General features: G+C 39.0%; 1 protein-coding gene across 1 annotated transcript in view; it reads left to right on the top strand.

Annotated features, from left to right (window-relative positions):
- The window catches only part of Crb1 (crumbs cell polarity complex component 1), a 209,973-nt gene that overhangs the window by 62,033 nt on the left and 122,778 nt on the right, over positions 1–25,162 (top strand). The window contains exons 2-3 of the mRNA XM_041649123.1: positions 14,270–14,845; positions 22,628–22,823. Of these exons, the coding sequence (XP_041505057.1) occupies positions 14,270–14,845; positions 22,628–22,823 (772 nt within the window). The remainder of the gene's footprint in view (positions 1–14,269; positions 14,846–22,627; positions 22,824–25,162) is intronic.

The raw sequence follows: 25,162 nt of genomic DNA, 5'->3' as shown, positions 1-25,162 counted from the left end.
ATATTTTGTGCACACACAAAATTGTGTGCAGCACTTGCTCAAGTTTATAGTTGATTATTTGATCATAGTAGCTACTTTGAAATAATCCCAGAGTTGATTGCAGATACTATGTTAACACAGTTCAACAAAAGCCAGTTTTAGAGAATTTCCTTACAGTGATGCAAAATAAGCAGATAGGAATCAAAATGTTCTGAGATGTACAAAACCCACCACACATGTGAAGACGAGTATCAGAAGCAATGTTTCATTTATTCTCTCATGTAGGTCCTCCGTATAAAATGTATATGTGAATACAAATATCCAGACAAAGGCAGCAGTCACATTTTTAGATTTTCATAAACAATGGAGTTACTAAAAATGCTATCCAAAGGCAATGAGTCAAGTTGCTCAGTTTACTCCAAGTACCCCCCTCTTATTTCAGAGATTCCAGATACATTTTTATTCAGATTTGAGTAATCTAGGTTTTTTTCTCCTTAAATAAAATACTTAGTAAATGAAAACAGTTATATCTTTCTGTAGATATTCTATAATGATTATCTTGTAGGTAAGCTGAGACTAACAGGTAGCATTTAATCTTTATTCAGGGATCAACTATTTGAATATTAGCCTTTGGTTTGCAGCAGTGCTTTCCATCCAATGTACCAGGACTGCAGGTTTTAATTTACACCGGAACAATGTCTTTGACCTTTACTGAGCTAATGTCTTACGCTGTTGTTATCATTGCATTTTCTTCTCCTCAAATTGATTTTAAACGTTTTAAAAGTCAGTCAGAATTATGCATATGTCTACAAATAAAAGATTTGCTGTTTCGTAACATATAAGGTGATCCATATAAAGAGATGAAGTCCAAGCCAGAGAAAGATGCGGGGTAGTGATAGAAATTATATGATAAGCTGGGCGGTGGTGGCGCACGCCTTTAATCCCAGCACTCGGGAGGCAGAGACAGGCGGATCTTTGTGAGTTCGAGACCAGCCTGGTCTACAGAGCTAGTTCCAGGATAGGCTCCAAAAACCACAGAGAAACCCTGTCTCGAAAAACCAAAAAAAAAAAAAAGAAATTATATGATAGATAGATAGATACATAGATAGATACATAGATATATGGATGGATGGGTGGGTGAATAGATGATAGATAGATAGATAGATAGATAGATAGACAGATACATAGATAGATAGATGTATAGATGATAGAAAAGATGGACATATGTTTGCTTTAATCTGCATAAATCATTTTTACACAAGATTGCCAAAATTCAGCAGTTTATTACTGTTTCAAACCTTGCATTTTTGAGAAAGAAATAAATTAATTCAATGTTGTTTGTCAGAAGTTGACTTTCAATATGATACCATATTAGATTAATATTTTATTATGAACTGTTATGAGAGATAATCTTATGCATTTAACTTGACAAATTGAATACATAAGAAGAGATTATAAGGCATATTATTGGGAAATTTTCTATAATTTTAATGATGGTTTTTAAAAAAGGATATTTTACATTCAATTTTTAAAATACTCTAAACTCAAATAAATGAAGTTACTGGGTGAACAATTTAAAAGTTCATTTCAAGAAACACAGCTTTTCTCTGAACAGTCCAGAGTAACTCCACTGTTCGAGTGATGGCTCAGAGTGAGCCTTTTCTCTCAATTTCCATCCTCATTAAATTCACTCTTTTTTTTTCTGTTTCCAGCGATATGTAGAAACAAAACCATCTTGGAGAGGGGATGATGGCAAATGGATGAAAGACTAGCTTCTTGTCAGTTAGTGGTTACTATAGCAATAATCATGATGGGGGATTTCCAGCTGCAAGTGGTTTCTATAACAACGTGATAGGGTGCTTTTGAAAAGGACCAGAGGCAAATGGATTCTTCGTGAGTCTTTTAACCCTTTTATGCCAAGAATTAGTATCCTCTTGGAAGACCTGGCTTATTTGATAAGACATAAAACTATCCCTTTAATTTTTGAGGATTAAACAATCAACAGTTTTATACAATCCTGGCTTGAACTGATGAGATTTTAGGCTCCTTCACTTCTGGATATCAATAGCACCCATACAAAAGAAATCGAAATAAAACATAGACACTATGTTTAAACCGTACAAAATATTTGTGACAGATAGAAATTTTCACTGGATTTTAATTTATTTATTTATAATTTATGTGAGTGTTGCACACAGTTATAGAGATCAGAAGCCAACTTGGAGAAGTCAGTCTTCTCCTTCCACGCGAGGGTCCTCAACATCGGACTAAAGGCCAGGCTTGGATACAAACACCTTTACCCACTGAGCCATTTTGCCAGCACAAAAAAGATATATATTTTATAGTATTCACTAAACATGTGGGAAACTTCAAATAGCCTTCATAAAACAAGATTTTAATCTTCACATAGATTGTCCAAAGGTTGTGGATTTAGTGAAATAATACACACTAGCACGGTGGCCACACCATGATGCTCTGCCATATGTGGAGATACTTCTGCTCTATGCAGCTTAACTTCTCATATCTTGTCACACCGTTAAGCATGCTCTAAATCATGGATGGTCCCTATTTGACTTACAAGTCAGTAAAGTGTTGTGAAAGGGAATTTAGTCCTTTCGTTGAACTCATTGAATTTTATTATGAAAAAATAAGAGAACAAAACAAAGGCACCCACCCATCACATTTAGAAGGACTGCTTAAGAGATTCTAAGTTCAAGATCAAAGGACTGACAATAGACACAGGACACAGGAGTGTTTGGTAGTGGACTGGATACAATTTTTGAGGGAGGTATGCACGGTAATGACTAATATACAGGCTTCATTTAAAATACTATAACGTTAAATACTATTATTAGACAAAACTTCAATTAGAATACTCAATTTACAAGATATAGAATTCATGAATTATTTGCTTGTCTTCACCTTTCTTTTCCCATTAACTTGCAAAACATTTTAAGCACAAAGGCACATCATGGCCGTGGTTAAGATCGGGTACTTCTGGGACGTGACTCCTTATGGACTATTTTACAACAGAGCCATTCCATGCCTTCATGCTTTTCTCTTTAGTTAGGCTGCCAATTCCATATATGAGATGCTCTCTTCCAGCTCTCAGAAGGATGTCAACAGCCCTGCATCTCGCTGGGAGCCCCCAAGCATCAGTTTTGCCTTTTCTTTTGACTTTCATGCTAAGCAATGCAGTCTCGGGATTCATTACATACGCGTTTGCCTTTCCCTTCTGAGGAGAGTTTGCCAAATGGGTCCTTGTGAGATCAAGACCTGCTTTGCATGCATGTTGTGTGGTTGTACAGATGAGCTGAGGCATATTTGTGAGCACCAGGGCCCTGCTCAGACAGCATGTGCCAGAACTCGCCAGGCAGGGAGCCACTCAAACTTCTCAAAATCATATCCAAACCAGAGGCACGGTGGCATCGCAGCTGCTGTGCTCAGTGCCATGGAGCTTTTAGCTGAACAAAGAAAGTGAAATCTATTCAGGGTAGCTCCCAAGTTAACTGGTAGCCACAGTAACCTGGGTTCCCCCCAGATTCCATCCCCAACTTAGAGAGACCTGGCAGAAGCAAACCAGTCTCCCTCTGTTCAAGTGTAGTGAGCCATAGAGTGAGCAAAACCAATTTCCCCGGGGAAACCAATTAACCAGAAAAACAACAATCAGCATGTATTCTCCGAACTATTCAAGACTCATAGGAGTATTCAGAGTGTATAATCAAGGACCAGAGAGAAAGCACACTTTTCAAAGTACTTTTGGCCCAAACGGTGAGCTTGAGAACTGGAGCTCAGATCCCCAGAACCCACGTAGAAATCTGGAGGGCCACTTCCCTCCATAAGTACATATACACATGTATGCATACACTCTTACACATAGATGCTCACACAAATGTGAACATGAATGCATGCACTCATGTACTACACCCCTACACACACACAAAAGAATAAAATAAGGAGTGCAGTCATAACTGAATACATAGATCATATACACAGAACCTAGCTCTTGAACTTAAAAAGTTAATTATTTAACAGCCATGAAATGAAGGACCACTCAGGAAATACAAGATGACTGTTATGTGCCTTAGCAACTAAAGCCTTATGGCTGCTCAGGTTGGAGACAAACAAGACTGCAGTGACCTGGGAGATGTGATGCCTTGCATGCCATGCCCAAAGCTTCTGAGGGTGGCCACTATTTGAAGATACCTTACAAATGACTCTCATGGAGCATGAAAGTTTCTGCTATTTTTTGTACCTTTTGGAAGTCACTTGCTTGCGCTTCCTGCTTAATCAGGTAATGTTATTTTCCTTCTCAAGTCTTTGATGGGGATAAAGACTAGACAGTCATGATGACTTTCCTCTCACAACTTAGCTAAGACATTTTAGGTACATGACTTTGACTCGTCAGGATAGGATAGCTATTGGATTAATCTCTGTTAGTTGCCTATTCACCTATAGCCTGGGCATTTAGTATGTGTTTCATAATGATGGCTGTAGTTCTATTTCGTGTTTGTTAGTACCTTTTCTTTCTATTGGACGATACTAGATATTTGTCCTTATTGTATATAGTTTTGTACTAGATTTAAAAACCTTTTGTTTAGACAAAAAGGGAGAAGTGCTGTGGGAATTCATTCAGCTAATAACTTTTAGTGGTACCGGACTTAAGGGCGTGCATGGTCTTCTGTCTGGGTTGTGATTGCGTTTAAGAGAGAAGGAAGGGTTCTCTCTCACTCTCTCTTGGGTGGTAGTGGGATATGTGATCACAGCTCCCATGGCCCACAGAGCCACGGTGGCTTGCTACCTTGTTATGAGTGTTCTCCAATAAATATTTATTACTCCCATTATTTCAGGCTTTCATGGTTTTACTTACCCACAGTTACACTGAGATGCCTTATTTGTAGTTACAACAATAATAAAATAACACATTTTATTTTATTTTATTTTTTGGTTTTTCGAGACAGGGTTTCTCTGTGGTTTTGGAGCCTGTCCTGGAGCTAGCTCTTGTAGACCAGGCTGGTCTCGAACTCACAGAAATCCGCCTGCCTCTGCCTCCCGAGTGCTGGGATTAAAGGCGTGCGCCACCACCACCCGGCTAAAATAACACATTTTAAATTAGAGAAATTTATATCATTCACAGTCATCACTCACGCATGATTCTTGTAGGGCTTGGTGGCTTTTACAAACACATGAGAACATCAAGAGCCGCACTCTCTGGGTTATCAGCCCCTGGTCACATGTGGCTTTGAAAACACGTCAAAGTGTAAAGTATGTATCAGATTTCAAAGAGAATACAAATGGCAGCATTTTATCTCAGTCATTTTTATAGTGATTATATACAGAAATTATTATATTTTCGGTATACTTGATTAAACTAAATAAGTTAAAATTAATTTTCTCAATTTGTATTTTTATATTTACTATTTATTTATTTGTATGAATGCATACATACACACACATACACACACACATGCCATGGCTTTTGCGTTTGGGGACTTGGTTCTCTCATTCCACTATGCAAGCCCCAGAGACTAAACTCAGGTACAGCAAGTGCCTTCTCTGCTGAGCCCTTCCCACGATCCTGTGTGTGTGTGTGTGTGTGTGTGTGTGTGTGTGTGTGTGTTTTAGTGGATTTCGCAGAACACTCATGGTATGTGGCCCCCATTCACCTGCTGAGAGGCTGAGCTGGTACAAATACATGTTATTTCTATTTCCATGTAGTCCTGGGCCAACAGCAGCAGCTGGGAGCTTCCTAGGAAAGCAAATGTCAGGCTTCAACCCACACATGCCAAAGCTACGGCTTAACAACATTTGCTGAGCTTCGGATGAACACCGATGCTCGGGAAGAACAGGTTGAAATAACCTTTTCAGCGCTTCTCCTCATGCTTCTTTCTTCTTTATTAGACTTCTTTATTTTTAGATAAATGTCTTGCAGTCCCTTAGCATTCTGTTCTGTTACATATTAGATGTGCAAAACCAGTGAAGTTATTTGACATTTCAGAAAATTCCACACTTATAAGATGAATATAACTTTTCTTCATCCCATAATAATTTCATAGAAATTAAATGAAATTATAGGGAGATATATTAATCCCCAGGAAGCAAAAATTTAGACACATTTTATGTCAATTATAACATTAATTTTTTATCATTTTGACTATATTTTTCAGGATTTTTGTACATATACACAGTGTGTTTTGATCAAGTACACTTTTGTTTCCTCCTTCTAATTTGTGTCTCACTACCACTTTTCTCACCTGTGCTCTCTTTTTTTAAAAAGCCTAATCTGTTCACTTAGTACTGTCTTATATGCATGGGTACAGAACCATCTACTGGAGCATAGGTAGCCTTTCCCATTTATCAACAAAAGGAATCATTTCATTTTAAGATGGAAATGGGAACTGCAAAAATAGTTACTTATAAAAATTACGGGAAATGCTTTTAATCCCCCCTTCTGCCACTGTTTTCAGCATTTTCAGCTCCTTTCGGGCGTCTCCAGGGAGGAGGGGGAAGCCTTGTTGCACTGTCCCCATGAAAACACAGAAAATAATCACATATCAGTAACACCAAAATAAAGGAAGCACACACACATGTTATGTCTAGATCCGCAAGGTCCCCCCAAAACCAAGAAGGAGACCACATCCCATATGTAAAAGCAAAGAGCCTTCATTCTACACAAGTTTGCAAACTTGGACTCTCTGTGTGTTCAACATATTGAAGTGATTGGAGAGCCCCAAGCTCAGTTAGAGTTAGATTTTTATAGTAATAAAGATGGGGCTGAGGCATTTCTAAGGTTGAGGAGTCATGATTGGCTGACATTTGTCTAAGAGTCTGGTGAATGTGGACTGGCAGGTGATTCGGTCTACAATGGTTGAAAGGTTAGCAATCTCCTTTGGATGGTCTGTTCCTGGGTAGTGCCTAGGTAATTTCAGTTTGTGGTCCTTCCTGCAAGCTGGTATTGCCTCAGGATAAACTACTGAGACTCAGGCCTCTATTAAGCTTATCATGGTTCGGTCCTACAAAATACACACACACACACACACACACACACACACACATACACACATACACACACACACACTACAACACCAACAAAACAACAGGAATTAATAATCATTGGTGATGGAGGAAGGTCATTGGCTAATAAAGGAACTGCCCTGGCCCATTTTATTGGTTGAAAAATAGGTGGGAGGAGTACGCAGAACAGGACGCTGGGAGGAAGAGGAAGTGAGGTCAGTCTCCACCGCTCTGCTCTCGGGAGCAGACGCCTGAGAGAGACGCCATGCTCCCGGCTCCTGGGCAGACACATGCCATGAAGCAAGCTGCCAGGTTAGACATGCTGAACCTTTCCCGGTAAGACCGGTGCTCACCGATTATTAGAGATGGGTTGATCGGGATAACAGAATTAGCCAGTAAGGGCTAGGGCTAAAGGGCCAAGCAGTGTTTAAAAGAATACAGTGTCCATGTAATTATTTCGGGGCATAAGCTAGCCGGGCAGGTGGCCGGGGTGTTGGGGACGCAGCCCCGCCGCCACCCTTATTACTTCATATGACACATTGGTCTTTAATATCTCTCAATATCAATGGAATCAATTCCTCAATAAGAAGACACAGGGGGAGAGTGTTTTTATCAAGCACCAACTCTGTAAATTGACCTCCCCTAGTTAACTGAGGGCTGCTACGGCATTTGGGCTTGGAACCGTCCATAGAGAGCAAATGGGATTGATTGAAAACTTCTGAATGTTTGACTTTTTTCAAGGAACTTTATGTATATCATTAATTCTGTGCCTGGTGATGAAAGCAACAAAACTACCAATAACTGGCATTGCTCATTTGATTTGTGCCACGCACAGTTAGGTGTTTGATAATTAACCATTGCAGTGATTCTATGGAACAGTACCATTTTTATGACAATGAGAACTAAGGCATAATTGTATCTACATGACAGAACCCAGAGAGATTGGTAAGTCGCTGAGCCAAAATGTATACCTAGGATCCGAAACCTGTGTGCTCACCTGCTGCATGCATGACTGTGAGTTATCCCTATTAAAAGGACACTGAGGCACTGTGATAATTATTCTCCTAGAGTCACAGAGGCAGAAGTCAGTTGAACCAAAATTTAAATCTAGCTAGCGAGCCATGTATCTGTATGTACTCTTCCCATGGCATTGTATTGGCCTCGATTTGGTATATGAGACCACATGCTCAGAAATGACTGCATATATGTCACTGATTACCTAGCTTTGGGGGTGCAGCAGATGCCAGGGGAAGGGATTGTCTGGAAAGAATCCATCTCCATCTCAGTTTACCCGTTTCTTGTGGAGTCTGTCATACCGTGGATCAATGCAAGTACTCTAACTGATGATCAGTTCTGCTTGATTTACCAAAGGAGGTCAAAGTAAGAATTTCCTAGCAAGCCATACATGAGAATTCAGCTGGTTTTGCTCCCTTATTCATTATTCAACAGTCATCTGCTCACCACCTACCATGTGAAAGTCATTTAGACTATGTCCTGAATAAAGATACACGTCCACCCCTACCCAGCCCAGACTTAGAATAGAATTTCATTTTCTGCAAAAAGTCAGGCTAAGGAGAATTCAGCAAGTGCCCTCATTTTCATAAGTTAAAATTCTTAGATCTGTTGATTCCGCCTCAACTCTGCCAACACACTTCTCTCTCCCAGTCCCATTTAAACAGCATTTCATCAGTAAAATGTTTAATCTTCTCTCTACAATCATCAAAAAGCATTCATTACAGCCTGGTCATGCTTTCAAAGTTACTCCACGCCAAACCTAACACATCCTTTAGAAATGGGTTCTCTAAGTCCTTGGCCATGTCCCATTAGTCTGAGAAACACAAAAATAAATAAATAAATCCAGGAAAATGCATGCCTCTGAGCAATGTGAACCCAAATAAGTGTGCATATTACTTACTGCCGGGAAAGGAGTGGATAGTGTTTAGCTTAGCTAAATATGGGCACATTAAAATTGCTATTTTTGACCCAGATATGATAGGTACATAATAGTTCCATCCATTCCCCCAACCGTCTTTCTGATGACAGACAGTGAATTTGATGCTTAAGCTCAGTATCAATAAGAATAAATGGCAGACATGATTAGAGTCCTAAATCCTGAGGAAAGACTGAGAAATTGATAACAACAGAATATTTATGTGAACATGTTTTTAAATGAGTATTAATCATTACTTCTTTACATATGGGTAATGTGTGGTGATTGTAGTTGCTGTCCACATACACGTGCATGCCTTTTAGAAAGACTCATTAAAGAGGCATGGCTTGCATAATTCAACTCAGGAAATAACTGTAGAGCATGCTTTTAGAATAAATGGATGCTGAGCACAACACAACTTGTTCTCGGTATAGTTAGTTATATCATTATCACAACCTCATATATAGCATTTATCTAGTGCTCAGTATGTTTGCCACAGATTAAAGTCTAATTATTTAATCTCCATAAAGTTCCCTGAGACACATTGCCCTGCTCTGGTTTCACAGATGAGAAGACAGAGGCTGCACAGGCAGACACAGGCTCAGGGCTGTTCCTCTGGACCCTCTGCTTCGATCTCTCTTTATTGGTTAAGAGAAAAGTTAACAAAGAAGAGATAGTAAACAGTAAGCTGATAATTTTTTAGATAATTAAATATTCAAAAAGTCATTCAGTTATCTGCTTCTTTGGTAAGCAGAGGAAAACCAGAAGGGACTAAAGAGTAAATGAGTCAAAAGCAGCCTCTGAAAACATGAACCTGCTCCCCTGGAAAGAGTCATTCCTGTTTCACCAGGTGAATAAATATGGTCTACATCACAGTTAACTAAATTGCCAGCATGCCTGTTTTTCATCTAAACTTAATTACAGGATAAACATACATGCAAAGAAATATGAGTCTTTAGCATCTTTAAAACTGGTAAAATTAATTCCCATTTATCAACAAAAGGAATCATTTCATTTTAAGATGGAAATGGGAACTGCAAAAATAATTACTTATAAAAATTACGGGAAATGCTTTTTCCCCCCTTCTGGCACTGTTTTCAGCATTTTCAGCTCCTTACAGGCGTCTCCAGGGAGGAGGGGGAAGCCTTGTTGCATTCGCAGCAAGGGCCCCTTCGCTGCTTCAATTGGACCATGTTCATTGGGATCACTCAGGATGTCCTCCTTGAAGGAATTCTGCAGCTCTGAGAGGGACAAGGACAAGTTTTAAAGAATTTCTTAAGAGCGCCAGTAGATGGCGAACTTTGTGCGAGGAACACGTGCTGTAGCCTGCAGATTGTTCTGAATGTTAACCACCCAGTGAAATTTCCTACTCAGGAAGCTAATAGGAAAGCCAAACTCTTTACGCCCATTTCCTGGGAACTAAATCCCAATGATCAATTTAAATCTTATTAATGAGTCTGTTTCTAAATCATAGTAATTATTGAAATGATTTTTATTTTCACTGAGAGAATGTAGTGAGCCAGGCATAGAAGAACATGCGGGAGTTTTTTTACTTCAAGTATCGTGAAAAAGTTGGAGTGACCATGATCCTTAGGTCATGGACACCCATCCTAGTTTTTGCCTTCACTCTGTTTCTTTAGCTGCTTATTTAATTATTTACTCAATTTGTTCATCTCAATAAAGCGTTAGGTTAGCCAGACAGGGTAACACATGCCTCTAATCCCAACATCATGGAAGCAAAGACAGAAAGAGTTCAAGTCAGAGCCTTGCCATGTCAAATCAAATCAAACTGGTTGTTTTATTAATTTGAAAAATAGAATTTTCTTTCTGACAGATAATTGTTCTCATTAGTTAGTGCATAGATGCTGACTGCTTCTGTAGGAAAACCTGTTAGCATCTAGGGTCACATCCACAAACCTACACAGTAGACAGTGTCGGTGGTAGCTTACGCAAGGGGAGGAAAGGATGAGGCTCGGATTCCCACTGAAAGCATGTGGCAGTGTGCACAGAAACAGAACAATGGGGACAGGGTGTGGACTGTAGTTAGATCCACCTGGTTTGCTTTGCAAACATTTTATCGAATTTATTCCGGTAAGCCTTTCAGAATCTCCAGGGATAGCTATGAGGAAGCACATATCTGCTTCATGTGCCTGAGGTGCACACTCCAGGACAAATTCCTTGAATCACACCGAAAAATTTCTTCTCGATTTTATTTATATTTCCTAAATATTTCTTTCATCTTTAGATACATAAAGTAACCGTATTCTAGTTGGACATGGTTGCACACACCTTTAAGAAGCAGGCAGATCTCCGTGAGGCCAGTGTGGTCTACATAATGAATTCCTGAAAGGCCAGGACTATGTAGATATAGAGACCCTGTCTCAAAGCAAAGCAATACAAAACAAAATAAAAATTTTGGCATCCTACTGTGGTAAAAGATGACTTAATTCTTCAACAGGACACACACACACACCCCACTAAACACTGTTGCTCCCAATATCCATCACAGCTTTTTGTTATTTTATAGCAGAGTGTTAGTCTCATAAGTTGTAATTTTCTTTTCTCTTCAGTCTTTTTTTACTTACCGACCTTCAATGGTTTAATTTCCTTTCTTTTCCAGCTTTTAGCATTTCCCCTCAAATAAATAGCGACGAAAGTTGTTTTGCGTTTTAGGCTTGGTCTGTTTATTTGCTATTGCCTCATACACAGAACGCTGCGTTTTTCTTTTCTGACACATCCTTCATGAGGCTCCACTTTCCGATCTGCTTAATGTTGATACTGACGGCACTTCTGGGGTGCTGGGATTTCTTTTTTTAGTAAAATTTGCTTGTTTTTGTCTTCTTAGATCCCTGACAGAATTTCCTAGAATGAATGTCTTCTTTTTTGGTTTCCCTGTCATTTTCATTCATGTTCCCCCAGAATCTTCCTAAAATTTCAAAAGAGTACATTTTGAATCTGTGAGTACTTAAATGCTTTCCTCTCATCAAACTAAATTACGAGTATACTTGGGCATATAACTCTGATTTACAAATGACTTCCTCATGTGTGTGTGTGCGTGTGTGCACACACATGCACCAGCGTGAGTGTCTCACTACATACTTCAGGCTGCTATCAGAGACCTGCCGCTGTTTACCAAGCACTAGGGTTATAGGCATCGTCACACATGGCCTTCTGAGGAGTTCTAAAATGTTCTATATCCTCCAGCACGCAATGCTTCAGATGATAAACTAGAAGTGTATCCAATCAATTTAGAGAGAGTCGCAAAATTATTGCTTTTCTTGGGGCTATTACTTCAGCTGTGTTTTCAAAAATGGATTCTTAGAACAGAGAAGCTTTTAGGAAAATGAAGTTTGTACCCTTGGCTTCAATATATTTGCAGTGGGACATTATCTTTTTTGGTCTGTGAAATGTATGTAGCTATTTTGTGTTGCTGTGTGATGGAGAAATGCTATGTGTGAAGTCCTGGAATGTTTAACTCAGTGTATCCTATTAGGTAACCAGGATTTTTATTATTTTTCATTTTTCTACGTTTTGTTTTTTAGAGCATAAAATAGTGATGCTGATTAAACAGCTAGTGATAAACCAAGAAACAGAATTCTTTTAAGTATGTGTTTCTGTTAAGCAACTAACTCGCAGATGATTTTGTAAGTGATCTAATATTTTCTAAGTCTTCCATAAGAGAAGGCAGGCATCAGAATTCCTAATAGCTGGGGGGATTAGCAGTGTTTGGTTCTCATTATTCAATTGCACTTAGACCTGAGGAAAGGAAGACACAGAAGAAATGTGGTGGTGTCGTTTTTCTTCCTGTTCACGTGTGCATGCATGTGCATGTGTGTGTTTGCATTGTGTACTTGTGCATGTGCACAAGTGTGAATGTGGGCACAAACGTAGGTCAAAGACAACCTCAGATGTTTCTCCTTAGGTGTCATCTGCCCCTTTTGAGACAGGGTCTCTCATTGACCTGCTACTCATTGATTTGACTAGGTTTACTAGCCAGTGAGTCCCAAAAATCTAACTCTCTAGTGATGGAATTGTAAGTGTCTACTATCAAACCTTGATTTTTAAAAATGGAATCTGGGGTTCTGAGTTCCTTGCTCGTGCTCTCTCTCCTTCTGCTCCTGATTTGGACTTTGGGATTTCAGTCTGGTGCTCCAAAGTGAGTCTCTGTCACCTTTCATCACCTGATGAAGGTTAATATCCAGGAGGATGTTTTTCTTTGGGTTCACCTTCTTATTTAGCTTCTCTAGGATCATGAACTATAGGCTCAATGTCCTTTATGGCTAGAAGCCAATTATGAGTGAGTACATCCCATGTTCCTCTTTTTGGGTCTGGGTTACTTCACTCAGATGTTTTCTATTTCCGTCCATTTGCATGCAAAATTCAAGAAGTCATTGTTTTTTACTGCTGAGTAGTACTCTAATATGTATATATTCTGTATTTTCTTCATCCATTCTTCCATTGAAGGGCATCTACGTTGTTTCCAGGTTCTGGCTATTACAAACAATGCTGCTATGAACATGGTTGAGCATATAATTTTGTTGTATGATAGGGCATCTCTTGGGTATATTCCAAGAGTGGTTGCTGGGTCCAGGAGTAGGTTGATCCCGAATTTCCTGAGAAACCGCCACACTGCTTTCCAAAGTGGTTGCACAAGTTTGCATTCCCACCAGCAATGGATGAGTGTACCCCTTACTCCACAACCTCTCCAGCACACTGAGACAATGGGGATGTTCTATCGGGAACTCACCAAGGCCAGCTGGCCTGGGTCTGAAAAAGCATGGGATAAAACCAGACTCACTGAACATAGTGGACAATGAGGACTACTGAGAACTCAAGAACAATGGCACTGGGTTTTGATCCTACTGCACGTACTGGTTTTGTGGGAGCCCAGACAGTTTGGATGCTCACCTAAGTAGACCTGGAAGGAGGTGGGTGGTCCTTGGACTTCCCACAGGGCAGGGAACCCTGATTGCTCTTTGGGCTGATGAGGCAGGGGGACTTGATTGGGGGAGGGGGAGGGAAATGGGAGGCGGTCGCGGGGAGGAGGCAGAAATCTTTAATAAATAAATAAATTAATTAATTAATTTAAAAAATGGAATCTGGGGATTGAACTTGCGCCTTCATGCTTGCAAGCCAAGTACTTTATTGACTGAGGCATCTCCCTAGCCCCATCTTAGTTTCTTATTACGAATTATAGAAAACTTCTGGATCAATGAAGAATTAAAACTCAACATTAGAACATATCCAGTGATGTGTTTTGATAATGAATATGTTTGAAAGGGTGTTCTTTAATTCTACCCTCAACCATTTGTAAATTTAATCTTGATATTTTATATTTCCTTTTAGATTCGTCTTGCAATAAAAACAATACCAAGTGCCTCTCGGATTCTTGCCCAAACAATTCTACATGCAAGGGTTTTCCACAAGACAATTGTTGCTCAGACATAGACAACGATTTGGACAAAGGCTGTGAAGATGTGAAGGATCCTTGTTTCTCCAGTCCCTGCCAAGGAAATGCCACTTGTGTGAAGACTGCAGGAGAAAGGAGCTTTCTGTGCCAATGTCCTCCTGGGTACAGCGGGCTGACCTGTGACACTGCCACCGATTCCTGTGGGGGAAACTCCTGCCAACATGGAGGCACTTGCCATAAAGACCCCGAGAACCCTGTCTGTATCTGCCCTGCTGGATATGCTGGAAAGTTCTGTGAGACAGACCACAATGAGTGTGCTTCTAGCCCTTGCCACAATGGGGCTGTGTGCCAGGATGGGATCAATGGCTACTCCTGCTTCTGTGTGCCTGGATACCAAGGCAGACACTGTGACTTGGAAGTAGATGAATGTCTTTCTGACCCCTGCATGAATGAGGCTGTGTGTCTCAATGAGATAGGGAGATACACTTGTGTCTGCCCCCAAGCGTATTCTGGTAAGTGCAATTACATCAGTACCCTGAATGTGTGGTTGGTTTACTTTTCCTTTTATATTCAATAATATGTATGTCTAATCACTTATGAAAACGGTCAAATTCTAGAAGGTACTAATAACTAGACAGAAAGCTTACTAAATCCTGAAAACCTAGTGAATTTGCTGCGTTTGTGAGCATGTATTAATTTTTCAGTAGAAGCTCTACACAGCTGCAAGCTTAGATTCAGTTTCCACAAATGTTAAGTAGTATTCTTTTGTGTATAGATGCCATTTTTAAATAAAACCTCACTATCAATTGATGGATACTTAGGTTGCTACCATATCTTGGCTATTGTAAATAGTGTGTCAGTGAATGAGAGAAGACAATGCATATTTATATATTACATATTATACATATTTTAAGCTATATATTCAGTAGTGGGGTAACTTGATCACATGGTAAACTAATTTTCAGGGTTTTTTTTGAGAATCTTCTATACTGTTTTCTAAAATTCATAATATACCAATAAAATAGAGGTCCCTTTTCCAAAAGCTTTCCCAGCATTTAATTTTACGCATTATTTTGAACACTGCCAATATCACAGTTGTAAGATAATGTCACAGTCGGTACTCCTCTGTGATCAGAAATGTTGGAAATCTTTTCATGTATCTCTCAGTCACTTGTCTTCTGCTTCTGCTGTATTTTGGATAAAACTAGAAGACATTATGTTAAGTGAAGTCATGCAGATACCAAGGGCCAGATCCAGGCACGAAGGGCCAGATCCAGGCACGAAGGGCCAGTCCTATGTGGAATCTGAAACAACTGACACAAAGAATAGGGTATTGAATGGTGACTGCCATCGGCTGGAGCATGGACAAGGAAAGGGAAGATGTTGGTAAATGAGTACAAGGTGACAGCTGGGGAGTAAGTGTTAGGGTTCTATTGCTTGAGGACTATACTTGGTTATATTGTATATTTCAAACAACCATAGGAAGATTTCTAAGTATTCCCATCACAGAACGAAAAACAGTAAACGCTTGTACTGATTAGCTTGATTCGGTCAATAAACAGCACATACACACATTCCAACATTATGTCCATAAAAATCTACAATTATTTCAATTGAAAATAAGTTAAAACTTTAAAACAACAAGAATGACAGGTACCTTTAGATTCTGTCTATGGGCTTCATGGAGTCACTTTCAGAATCAGATAGTTCTGCTTTTCTATCCCTTCTATTTTTTTCAGTCCTGTCTTAGCCCTACCCTCTATGGCCCAAAGCCCAATACTTCATGCAGCCTATTAGGAAAGCAGGGTACAAATCGGTAGGTTCTGGTGCTTAAGTGTGCTGTAGCAGATAAATGGCAGCAAGCCAGTTCTTACTTCATCGTTTAGAAGACAATAATAGTACATCACATCGGTTGCTTACAAAGTTTCAACGATGGTGAATAAACCATCCTTTGACTGTATCCTTGGAGCCGAGTAAACTTAGCCAACTCTGAGGAGTCCTGATCCTTACGACCTTATATGTATTTCATATAAATTTATTTTGTGATTACATTTTAAATGTGGCTCATAAAAGTCTGAGTTATAAAAATCTCCCTGGTTGCTTAGAAAACAAGAGAAAAATAAAGCATTACTGGAATAATACCATTTTATCAGTGAACTTGTTACATTTCTGTTTATCAGGCAAAGACATCATGCAACAAACAGTATTGTAGAGAGAGGTGTATTGTCTGTAAAATTTCAAAAAAATCCATTTTTGAATATACTCTTGACATTCTTTATTATAGTCTAAATTTAGGCTCTATAAAAGATTTTAATTAATGTTCAGCCCTAAATATAACATTTATCCCATCCCTTCTAATGCTCAGGGGACATTTAGAAAAGGGGTCAGAGAGCTAATAATTGCTGGAAGACAAGGAGAAGGGCTGCAAAATGCCATCTTCTGGATAAGACATAGCCATTAGAATTTCAGACTCATGGCAATTGAGGTAACCTGTGCTAGATCAGCATCCAGACAGGGACTCTGGTGGCCTTATGCCTCACTGCTTCTCACTGCTGAACTATTTGCTCCCAATAGAATCAGGAAGAGCGTGAGCCATTGTTTTCATTTGTGTTCCCACAAGTAACCCCACCAGGTTGTAATGAATAGGTCACCTGCCGAAGTAGAGTAGCCGTGTTCTGGTAGCCTATCTTGGCTGTCATCCCTGAATACCAATTATCCAGAAATGTGGAACAGAAATGTCCAGATCCTATCTTCAGAGGGTCAAATTTAATTGATAATATCTAAGAATGGGAGTCAGAAATTAAGTTCATGTGAACTTAACATAGAGACTTTGGTTCTTGGTTTACATAATAGCTGTCCCGTCAATACTGATGTTTGTGGTAGTCTGGACCAATTACCAGAAATCCCAGAGAAGACAGGTAGAATCAAGAAAAGCCAAAGTTGATGAGGGAGAAAGAAGAGCATGAACACTCAGCATGGATGCTCTTGCGTTCCCTGACTCTACCTAGATCTTCTAATGAATCTTGTACACTGTTACAGTGACCCAGCTGCTGTGTGCCGTATCTGAGTTTAGAGTGAGCATAAAGAACCGGGTTTACAGAGTGGAAAAAAACACTGTGTGCTTGTGAGCCGCAAAGCAAGAAAAGAAGTAAAATTTAAAAGACAGAGAGGCAGGATGGGGGAAAGAGCCACAGCATGTGGAGAGGGTTCACGCTGCATGAATCCTCTGTGCACTCCATTGCACTTCACGAGCTGTGATTCATTGGCTGCGAAAATGAGCTGAGCCTGAGCCAAACTGAAGCCTTAGGTGAGAGTCTGTTTGCATGAGCATCAGCTACAGCTGAAGTTCAAGTGAGTACATAAAGGTTTCTCTAGCGAAAAGGACTTTGACCTGGAGCATTTGTCTAGTTTTAGTTTAAGTTTATGCAACAAATCTTTCTGTAATTGAAGTACTCTTTATATTGATGAAATTAATAGTGTATACCTTTTCCATTAAGATGCTTGCAGTATTAGAAAACAGTTGTAGGAGGGCAGGGAAAAGCCAATTGGATAATAAAAATCAAGTAAAAACATGTATTGAAATTCTCAGTGAAAGAAACCTATAGGAAAATATTCCATTCCTTCATTATAAAATAAATATTTGAGGGGCTATGGAGATGGCTCAGTTGGTAAAGTGCCTGCCAGAGCAAGCATGAAAACCTGAGTTTGGACTCAGAGCACCCAGGTAAAAATCTGTGCAATTCATAGTTGTTGTCTGTAATCCCAACCTCCTTAGGGCTCCTTAGCTAGCCAAGTCAGCCAATTGGTGAGTTTTAGGTTCAATGAGAACCCTGTCTCAAAAAAAAAAAAAAAAACGTGGAAAGGCATCCAGGAAATCCAGGAAGATACTCTGTGTTGGCTTCTGGTTCCTATAAACCTATATGTGTGTACACACATAATACATATAAAAACCACCTACATACACACAAAAAATAAGTTATGAAATGATGGATAAATGAATAAATTAAAAATAGATCTTTAGTATATAAATTATTTTAAAATAAGAGTAACATAATTTTAAGTTTTACATATAAGGTACATATTAGATTTACTTTTAAGCATAACGAATATTTTTATTTTGTAAATATAAATATTTACATTTATTTTTATTTCATAAATAAAAATGTTGTATTTTAAGAATGAAATTTAGTTTATAGTTTAGAAAGTGTAAAATTTTAGGGTCTTACCTAGAAGAGTTATTGTGGTGATAAAGGAAAAGGCAGCCTTGATAGTGACCAGGAAGAAGGCTCACTTACCATTTTTCAAAGAAAGAATATTTTCACACTATTTTTACCTAGGAAAATGTTGATGCCTCTAATAAAAACATGTGCTGAAATTTCCAATGGTGCTTTCAACATAATGAACATATAATGTGTACCAACGTCTCTCAAACTTTAGCATTCATCCATCTCACCTGAGGAATTTGCTGTGGAAATACAGTATTTGATTCCACAGATCTGAGATGAGGCTCAAGTCCCCATGTGATGCTAATGTTGCTGGTACAGTGTCATTGTGACAGGATCTGGGCTCACCTAAAAGACAAGCTTCCAGGCACATTAGTCATGGATTGTTTTGATAAAGGTTATCTTCCGACCATGCTTGTGAGGGAATATATTTATCAAGGAAAATGAGGTGGAAAGATCCATGATAAAGTGGGTGGCACCATTTTGTGGGTTTGGGTCCTGGATGACAACAACAACAAAAAAGCTAGCTGAACTCAATATGTTCAATACGTTACCTCTCTTTGCTTCCTGACTGCATATATAATGTCTAGTCACCTCAAGCTTCTGGTGCCATGGTGGACTGTACCCTTGAACCGGAAGCCACAAAAACCCTTCCTTCTTTAAGTTGCTTTGGTCATGGTAATTTGTCACAGAAACAAGAAAAGAAGATAAGACAACCACACAAAAGCAAGTGATTGCTCCCATGACATCCACACCGCTGTTGTAGCCCTGGGTATGTCTTACCTGGCCACTCATTATTGTAGCTCGCAGAAATCTTAGCTGGGTATGACTGTGGCTGATGTTAATCACTATGAAAACTGTATATTAGAAATGAAGCTCTTAGGTCACTTACAACTCAGTTTCCTCATTTTCTGACTTGGGTATGTGGTGTCCTCAGCAATAGAGTACTACCATCATTACTACTTATGAGTTTTCTGACCTTCATGGATACTCCAAATGAAACATGTTAATCTGAGTATCCAAAAGTAATCTCAATAAATGAAAGGAAACATTCAGTCTGTGTTGCTCAGGGTCTCAGCTAGCTCCGAATGATTGTTTCTAGTTCTCTCTATTTACCTGGGAATTTCATGATGCTGTTTTTCTTAATGGCTGGATGATACCCTATTATGGAATTGTACTACATTTTTTATTATCCATTCATCAGTTGGTGGGAGTCTAAACTGTTCTCATTTCCTGACTATCATGAGCATAGCAGCAATAAGCATGGATGAGATAATATTTCTCTACTAGAATTTGGAGTTCATTAAGTACATGCCCAAGAGTGGTGTAGCTGTATCATAAAGTAGACCTATATCTATCTTTTTGGAGAATCCACATAACTCCTCCCCAAGGAGGCTGAGTGATTTTGCACATCTGCCATCAGTGAATAAGCTCCCCCTTTTCTCATACTCATTTGCGATCATTTTAAAATTAGCCATTCTGACTGTGTTTAGGTAAAATTTCAAGGAAGTTTTAATTTGAATTTTCCTGATATCTCAAGACATTAAATTGATGTAGGTGGGTCTTCTTTCTATGTGTTGCTTTCATTGGTTAATTAATAAAGAAACTGCTTGGCCTGATAGGTCAGAACATAGGTGGGTGAAGTAGACAGAACAGAATGCTGGGAAGAAGGGAAGTGAGTCAGACGCCATGATTTTTCGACCCGAGACGGATGTAGGCTAGAATCTTTCCAGGTAAGCCACCACCTCATGGTGCTACACAGATTATTAGAAATGGGTTAATCAAGATGTGAGAAGTAGCCAATAAGAGGCTAGAACTAATGGGCCTGGCAGTGTTTAAATGAATACAATTTGTGTGTTGTTATTTCTAGTGTAAAGCTAGCCATGCGGGAGCTGGGTGGAACAAAAATCAGGCCTGCTTGCCTCATCACTACATTGAATATTTTAGATTTTTTCTTAGCACTTTTATTTCATCTTTTAAGAACTTTATGATGCCCACTTCCAGTCTCTTGTTCGACATATTAGTTGAAATCTTACCTAGGACAATAAGACAAGTGGAGGAAATGAAGGAGCTGTAACTAAGAAAGGAAGAAGTCTAAGTACGCTTTATTGGCATTCTGGTTAAAATTTTGTCGTTGCATGCAAGTGTGAAGGTGGACCAGAGTGTTTACAGCAGCAACAGAACTGAAATCTACCTGCACTCTGTGCATAGACACTCATGTCATAGACAAGCCTTAATAACTGTATAGTGGGTTTACATAAGGAGCCCATAACTAGGAAACATAATTCTTATTGTGAAGAAGCATAGAATGCATTGGGATTACATATATTGCATGGAATCTGAAATTTAGCATAATTAACTTGGAGCACAGTGATTTTCAAAGCATGGGCCCTGCAGATAATGGGCAAGGTGTTGAGGGTGGTTTGTTATGGCCATCCTTCCCATGTCACGTGCTCTCTGCCTGCTGCAGTGAGTGATGTGGTCAGCCATTGTGGAAGACCTGCTCCACACTGATAGCGTATGATGTGTGTTATCGAGTAGCACAGAAATGTTAGCACGGATCCCCAATTGTCAAAAGGTGCACAATAAGGGACAAATATCTCCAAATGTGTATCATATGTTTAGGACCATCCTTGAGAACACATGATATGTTTTAAATGTTTGTCAAAGCCATTAATTGACTTCCTTGCTCCTGTGGGACACTACATCCAGCTTTACTGAAGCACCTGGAAATTCTGCCCTGGTTCACCAGCTCATTGTTCAGGGGGGAAGGAACAGATTACCATACAGTTGCAACAAATATCCATTGAAAATTAGTTGATCATATCCTTTGTTCAAAAATATATACCAAATACCACAGAAAATAAGAGACTTTGACACTGAAGAAGTCACCATTCTGTAGGCAGAGGAGTAAGGAATATGATAAATACATTGATTATTATAGGGCATTTTGGGTGGATGGTGAGGTAGCACCAGAGGTTTAAATAAGCAGTTACGTGTAATTTCCAGAATCTTGCTCCACTCAACCCTTTCATCTCTTGGAAAGTAAAGGGTAATGAATGAGGCATTGCTAGTAAGGGCACATCCATGTGGGAACAGAACAGTTCATTGCAAGCACACACAGCAGGGAGTATGGCTTCCATCTCTTAGAAGCTGCAATTGACTTTTAGAGAAAACTTCACTTTTCTGAAGATGTTAGGAGAAGCTATTAAAAAACTTTCTGAAAATATTGGCATAATAATATTTGTATTCTTTAGGGATTGCATGTTAAGTGGTGAGGAGGTAGGATGGTTAGGGACACCAGTAATGAATTCTGAGGGTCACAAAGGGAATAGTAAATGAGAGCGGGCCTAATGCTATTGGACAATTTTCCATTTTTACTGATAGAATGCTTTTATTCTCAACAAAATAAAAGTTAAAAAAACAACAACACAAGACATTATTGGAACATTTCTACTGAATGTTAGATCAAGAAAAGAGAACAAAGTCAAGCCGGGCACTACCTTGGAGCCACTGTGAAGTCTCTTGATGTTTTAATGCGTGATTTGTTATCCTGGATTAGAGGCACAGTCGTACAGAATGGGTAAGCACAGACAGTCCGTTTCTGTGCTGTTAAAGTTTCTATACAAATCAACCAGAACACACAACCAGTGACTGCCTGTGCTCAGACACCAACCCAGCCTGCCTGAGCTTTTACCCCCTCTTCTGTATGCGGCCGAACCAAATCAAGTGTTTCAAAATAATGAAAGAAAATAAAACCAACAGTGCATTTTAGTATTCCAACAAAAGTACAGTTAACAATAACTTTGCCCTAAAAATACCTTATTTGTTTCCACAGACAAAAATGCCACAAGCTGTTGCAGGCAGCAGTTCTCTCAAGCGACAGCTGCTCTGCTCTCTGCAACTTCCCACAAACACACAGCGTTAAAAGCAATTAGAGTAGAGGAGGAAGATTATTTTGGGTAACATAGCATTTGACAAGTGCTTTAGTAAATAAAGTATTGCCAAGCAGCTAAAATATTTTCACTTTGCTAAAACTTTTCTGGCTTCGTGCGCTGGCTTTTCTCAAAGGTGTGAACTGTGAGTTGGAAATTGATGAGTGTGGATCCCAGCCCTGTCTGCATGGCGCCACATGTCAGGATGCTCTCGGGGCTTACTACTGTCACTGTGCACCTGGATTCCTTGGAGACCACTGTGAGTTCAACTTTGATGAATGTGCCAGTCAGCCGTGTCTCCATGGAGGTCTATGCGTGGATGGAGGAAACGGGTAAGTGTTCTATGGATGAGTGATGGGCTTCCAGAGACTAAGCACTATTCTATAACTGTCGCACATTTCAAGTTCTCACAGCCTGCATTTGTTGCAAGTTACACCAAGTAATGAAAAGTTGCAGCATTCTGATTTACTAAATATATGTATATATATGCATATATTTAATAAATATATACTAAGTATATATAATATATATGTGTATTTAGTGGACATCTGTACTGAGTGAAGGTTTTCCAAGACACTCTTGTAATGGTTGAGAACTACATACATCATAGAAAAGTACCAACACCTAAACTCCATGTAATAAACCTGTTACAGATAAGGAAGATGCGAAAGCAAGGCTATCAATTGTTAAAATTGTGAACATAAAGTTTATATTTATGAAAACAAGCAAATAAATCAAATGGAAAAATAAATCCTTCCGAATTCGTCTGTAAAGGCTGCTGCAAGAGCACCGATATTAAATTGCTCTATCTTGGCTTTCCAGGTGTTTGGGGAATGGAGTGAATTTATAGAGAAAGCATAATTATCAAAAAGTATAACTCAATTCACCTCCAAATATGAGTTTCTCATTGGAATTTGTGGAAAGGGCAACACTAAATTATATCTTTGTGTGATAAATATAATTAATTTGTATAGTGATAGCTGAGTTCACATCAAATAATATAGCCCTATAAAGAAATTCCCGTACTTGCTTAAACCATGAATACAGACTTGTAAGTGCAGAACAATGTTTGATAGCATTGGACTAGAAATTCCCTCATTTGATAGCAGTCCTGTGGGAATGATGGTGAGCATTACTGTTCCCAGATTGTAATATATACCATTCCTTAATTTTAATAAAGAATCTGGAGTAAAGAGATGTTAGACACTCCCATGAGTTCATATCATTAATTTCTTGTAAAAGTAAAAATAAAATCATTTTTCCTTTTATTAATAAATCAGACATGGGGCTGAGGATTTAGTTCAGTGGTAGAGTATATGCCTGGTGTGTGCAAGGCCATGGGTTCAATTCCCAAGAGCACACAAATAGAGAAAGTCATAACTTACGTCAAATCTAATTTCAAAATGACTAGAACTCAAAATAAATGTAATGAAAGGCATGTGTGCTTCAAATATGTCCATATGTTAGTTAATAAGATAATAAGATTTTTGAATAGAGCAGAGAGAGTGAAAAAATTCTTTTTAAAAATATGAAGCACAATTTAAATCATATTCTATGTCTTGATTTCACTTTTCCTTGCAAACAATCAATGAGTCTATGAAGGGAGTCTCTACTCCTGGTGGCAGCTAACCGGACACTACAGAGACAGGAATGTTAGAATGACTGAGACTTCCAAGGGAACGAAAGCTCTCTGCCATGCGTACTGTTTTCTCTAGAAAGCATCAACACAGAAAACACAGGGGTTTTGTTTCTGATAGGAAGGCTGACAGGCTGGAAACCTTCATCCTTTATTCTCTACTTTTATTTTATTTTATTTTATTTTATTTTATTTTTTGAGACAGGGTTTCTTTGTAGCTTTGGAGCCTGTCCTGGAACTCACTCTGTAGATCATGCTTACCTTAAACTCACAGAGACCCACCCGTCTCTACCTCCAATGTGCTGGGATTAAAGGTGTGCACCACCACCACCCAGCTTATTGGTGGCATGATTAATTTCTTTGTTTTACTGTTATGTCTCCTAATATCTAATTTTTGTGAGGATCAACCAATGTGGTTTGAATTTATTTTTACACAATAAAATTAATATATTTCCTATAATTCCACAAGGGAAAATTGATTCTCGCATACCAAAGGAGCTTTCAAATGTGATCTCCATTTCTAGAGACTTGGATGTGCTCCTTTAATATAGGACATGGGCTTCTAATGTCTCACGTAGAATAGATTACTACTTTTTAACATCTTATTAATCATTAGCCTTCAGGTGGCATTTTTCTTTTAAGTATTTATTTGCTTTTTAATTATGTGTATGTATATGTGTGTTGGTGAAATGTGATCGTAAGTGCAGGTGTTTAAGGAGGCCAGAGGTATCAGATTCCCTGAAGCTGGAGTTACAGGTGGTTGTGAGCGCCTCACATGGGTACTGAGAATCGAACTCAGTTCCTGTGGAAGAGCAATGCATGCTCTTAACAACTGAGCCATCTCTACAGGCCATTATTAATATTATTATTAGTAGTAGTAATAGTAGTCGTAGTGTGCGTGTGTGTGTGTGTGTGTGTGTGTGAGGATGGGTGCCTGGGTCACAGGACACATGTGGAGATTCTGGAATGACAACTCTATGAAGTTCATTCCCTCACTCCTCATTATGTAGGTTTGGGAATTGAACTCAGACCCCC

Source organism: Microtus oregoni, unplaced genomic scaffold, assembly GCF_018167655.1.
Source record: "Microtus oregoni isolate MIOR12 unplaced genomic scaffold, Mior012 000003F_ref0000135, whole genome shotgun sequence".
Lineage (NCBI taxonomy): Eukaryota > Metazoa > Chordata > Mammalia > Rodentia > Cricetidae > Microtus > Microtus oregoni.
This window is presented reverse-complemented; position numbering and strand designations above follow the sequence as displayed.